The 4,175-nt window shown below is 50.9% G+C and overlaps 1 protein-coding gene across 1 annotated transcript in view; it reads left to right on the top strand.

The window, feature by feature from the left end:
- The window catches only part of LOC130587016 (ectonucleoside triphosphate diphosphohydrolase 4-like), a 16,615-nt gene extending 12,454 nt beyond the window's left edge, over positions 1–4,161 (top strand). Inside the window, exons 9-11 of the mRNA XM_057387965.1 lie at positions 191–276; positions 1,600–1,761; positions 3,093–4,161. Coding sequence (XP_057243948.1) covers positions 191–276; positions 1,600–1,761; positions 3,093–3,330 — 486 coding nt within the window. The 3' untranslated portion in view covers positions 3,331–4,161. The remainder of the gene's footprint in view (positions 1–190; positions 277–1,599; positions 1,762–3,092) is intronic.
- Positions 4,162–4,175: the final 14 nt, after the last annotated feature.

Raw genomic sequence — 4,175 nt, 5'->3', positions numbered from 1 at the left:
CCCATTTTTTCCCATTTTTTTTCCCTTTCCCAACCCAAACCCCATTTGCAATCATTACCATTTTCCCTTTTTTTTCCCATTTTTTCCCATTTTTTCCCATTTTTTCCCATTTTTTTCCCACTTCTTTTGTTTCCCTGTACAAACCCATTTGAACTCATTCCCATTCCCATTTTTTTTTCCTTTCCCGCAGGATTACTGTGCCACCAGGTGGGCGGTGCTGCGGGAACGCTTTGACCGCGGTCTCTACGCCTCCCACGCCGACCTGCACCGCCTCAAGTCAGTGTTTGCTGCTCCCGGGAGGGGGAAAATCCGGGAAAAATCCCAAAATTCCCTGTTTGAATGTGGATGAATGCTGAGCGGAGCTGATCCTGTTCTGACTGATTGATCCCATTGTCCTGATTGATCCCAATGTTCGGATTGATCCCAGTGTCCCTGATCCCATTCTCCCTGATCCCAATGTCTCTCACCAATCCCATTGTCCCTGATCCCACTGTCCCTGGCTGATCCCATTCTCCCTGATCCCATTGTCCCTGATTGATCCCATTCTGACTGATTGATCCCAATGTCTCTGATTGATCCCACTGTCCCTGATTGATCCCATTTTCCTGACTGATCCCATTGTCCCTGATCCCATTGTCCCTGATCCCAATGTCCCTGACTGATCCCATTTTCCTGACTGATCCCATTCTCTCTGACTGATCCCACTGTTCCTAAAAGATTCATTTCATGGAGTTGTTAGAAGTGGGAAAAACACTCAGAAAACTCCCAAAAATTTGGTGTTTGACTGAGCTCTGATGGGGCTGAATGCTGAGCGGAGCTGATCCCGTTCCCCCTGGCTGATCCTGTTCTGACTGATTGATCCCATTCACCCTGATCCTATTGTGCCTGGCTGATCCCATTCTTCCTGATCCCAATATCCCTGGCAAATCCCAGTCTCTCTGATCCCATTGTCCCTGGCTGATCCCATTCTGCCTGATTGATCCCAATGTCTCTGATTGATCCCATTCACCCTGATCCCAATATCCCTGACAAATCCCACTCTCCCTGATCCCACTCTCCCTGGCTGATCCCATTCTGACTGATTGATCCCACTGTCCCTGATTGATCCCACTGTCCCTGATTGATCCCATTGTCTCTGATTGATCCCAATGTCCCTGATGGATCCCAGTCTTCCTGATCCCAATGTTCCTGACTGATCCCATTCCCCTGATGGATCCCTGTCCCCAATCCTATTCCCTTGACCGATCCCATTCTCCCTGACCTCATTCTCCTGTCCCCTAACCCATTTTCTCTGACCAATCCCATCCCCTGATCTTGATCCCATTCCCCTGTCCCCGATTCCTGTCCCCGATCCCACTCTCCCCGATCCCATTCCCCTGACAGATCCCTATCCCCAGTCCCTCTCCCCAATCCCTGTTCCCCAATCCCATTCTCCCCAGTCGCATCCCCTGATCCCAATCCCACTCTCCCCAATCCCATCCCCTGATCCCAATCCCATCCCCTGATCCCAATCCCATTCCCTTGTCCCCAATCCCACTCTCCCCAATCCCATCCCCTGATCCCAGTCCCATCCCCTGATCCCAATCCCACTCTCTCCAGGTACCAGTGTTTCAAGTCCGCCTGGATGTTCGAGGTTTTCCACCGGGGTTTCTCGTTCCCCGAGAGCTACGGGAGCCTCAAGACGGCGCTGCAGGTSTACGACAAGGAGGTGCAGTGGACATTGGGGGCCATCCTATACCGGACCCGCTTCCTGCCCCTCAGGTGCGCCCCAAAACCCGGGGAGCCCTGCGAGGGGTTTGGGGTGGGGTTAAACCTGCGGGGTTGGGGTTTTATCCCCCAAAATGCTGAGCGGAGATGAGTTTATCCCGTTCTCCCTGACTGATCCCATTGTCCCTGAAACCACTGTCCCTGATCCCATTGTTCCTGATCCCATTCTCCCTGATCCCCTTGTCCCTGACTGATCCCATTGTTCCTGATCCCATTCTCCCTGACTGATCCTATTGTCCCTGATCCCATTGTTCCTAATCCCATTTTCCCTGATCCCATTGTCCCTGATCCCATTCTCTCTGACTGATCCCATTGTTCCTGATCTCATTCTCCCTGATCCCATTGTCCCTGATCCCATTCTCCCTGATCCCATTCTCCCTGACTGATCCCATTCTTCCTGATCCCACTGTCCCTGACTGATCCCAATGTCCTTGACTGACCCCCCTCTCCCTAATCCTAATATCCCTCCCTGATCCCAGTCTCTCTGACCCCATTCTCCCTGACTGATCCCATTGTCCCTGACTGATCCCGCTGTTCCTAAATGATTCATTTCATGGGGGAAAAAACCTTGGGAAAGCTGGGAATTGTGTGTTTAATTGGGAATTGTGTTTTTAATTGTGTCCCACAGTCACTGTAATGCTGAGCTGAGCTGATCCCAATGACCCTGACTGATCCCACTCTCCCTAATCCCATTCTCTCTCCCTGACCCCATTCTCCCTGACTGACCCCACTCTCCGTCCCTGATCCCATTCTCCCTGATCCCCAATTTCCCAATCCCCTTCCCAACACCGCAATCCCCTCCCACCCTCACCCTTGTCCCTGTCTGACCCCATTCTCCCTAATCCCAAATCCCTCCCTGATCCCATTATCCCTGATCCCAATGTCCTTTCCTGACCCCACTCTTCCTGATCCCAAATCCCTCCCTGACCCCATTTTCCCTGACCCCCAATCCCCTCCCACCCTCACCCTCTTTCCCTGATTGACCCCTCTCTCCCTGATCCCAAATCCCTGATCCCAATCTCCCTCCCTGATCCCACTCTCCCTGACCCCAAATCCCTCCCTGATCCCGTTCTCTCTGATCCCAATGTCCTTTCTTGATCCCACTCTCTCTGATCCCGCTCTCCCTGACTGATCCCACTCTCCCTGATCCCAGATCCCTCCCTGATCCCACTCTCCCTGACCCCAAATCCCTCCCTGATCCCGTTCTCTCTGATTCCATTTTTCCTAATTGACCCCACTCTGCCTGATCCCAAATCCCTCCCTGACCCCATTTTCCCATCACCCCAATCCCCCCAGTCCTCACCCATTTCCCCTGTTCCCTCCAGGGACATCCAGCAGGACAATTTCCGCGGGATCCACTCCCGCTGGCGGAGCTTTTCCTTCGTCTACAACCATTTCCTGTTTTTGGGATGTTTTGGGGTTGTTCTGCTCTCCATCCTGCTCTACCTGCTCCGCCTGCGCCGCATCCATCGCCGCCTCTTCCACCCGGGATCGGCCCCATCCCTCTGGATCCACGAGGGGCTCCCCCAAAAAAACCCCCAAAAAACCCCAAACCCGCTCTGAGCTTCGCCTCGGGGAGGGGGATCCGCCCAGGACTCGTTACAGAAATCATAAAAAAAACCCCAAAAAAACAAACAAACAGACAAAAAAAAAACGACAAAAAAAAGCCATTTTTGCCTCAGGGTTGTTCATTTTTGGTTTTTTTGGTTTTGTTGGGTTGGAGAAGAAGAGAGCGCCCGAAAATCCAGGAAAAAATGGACGGAAACGCCAAAAAATGAGTTTTTGTTGGGAATTGTTGAGTTTGGAGGTGCGGGAGAGGATGAGCGTGAATCTCCCTGGGAAACCGTGAGAAGAGCGAGAATTCCCTGGAATTTTAACGGAATTTTATCCCTGCGACGAGCGAGAATTCCGTGGAATTTTAATGGAATTTTAACTCTGCGAAGAGCGAGAATTCCGTGGAATTTTAACGGAATTTTAACCCTGCGACGAGCAAGAATTCCATGGAATTTTATCCCTGCGACGAGCGAGAATTCCGTGGAATTTTAACCCCGCAAAGAGCAAGAATTCCATGGAATTTTAATGGAATTTTAACCCTGTGAAGAGCGAGAATTCCGTGGAATTTTAATCCTGCGACGAGCGAGAATTCCATGGAATTTTTATCCCTACTCAGCTCAGACTCTCAGCCAAAAAATGGGAATGGGAGAGCGCCAAAAACAGGAAAAAAAATCAATTTTTGGACGCTCGACTGCGGGAGACTCCGGGAATGTGAAAAAAAACTGGAAAAGCAGAGCAGAGCGTGCACAGAGTCCTCTGTTAATTTATATTTTATTTAAAAAATGTTGATTTTGACTYGAAAGTCGATTTGTCCGTGATTAAAGGTGGGATTTGTATGAATCTGTGGGGTGCGG

The sequence above is a fragment of the Malurus melanocephalus genome, unplaced genomic scaffold (genome assembly GCF_030028575.1).
Source record: "Malurus melanocephalus ecotype Western Australia unplaced genomic scaffold, MMel_1.1 scaffold_1461, whole genome shotgun sequence".
In the NCBI taxonomy this organism is placed as follows: Eukaryota; Metazoa; Chordata; class Aves; order Passeriformes; family Maluridae; genus Malurus; species Malurus melanocephalus.
The sequence above is the reverse complement of the archived record's forward strand: the minus strand, read 5'-3'. Positions and strand labels throughout refer to the sequence as shown.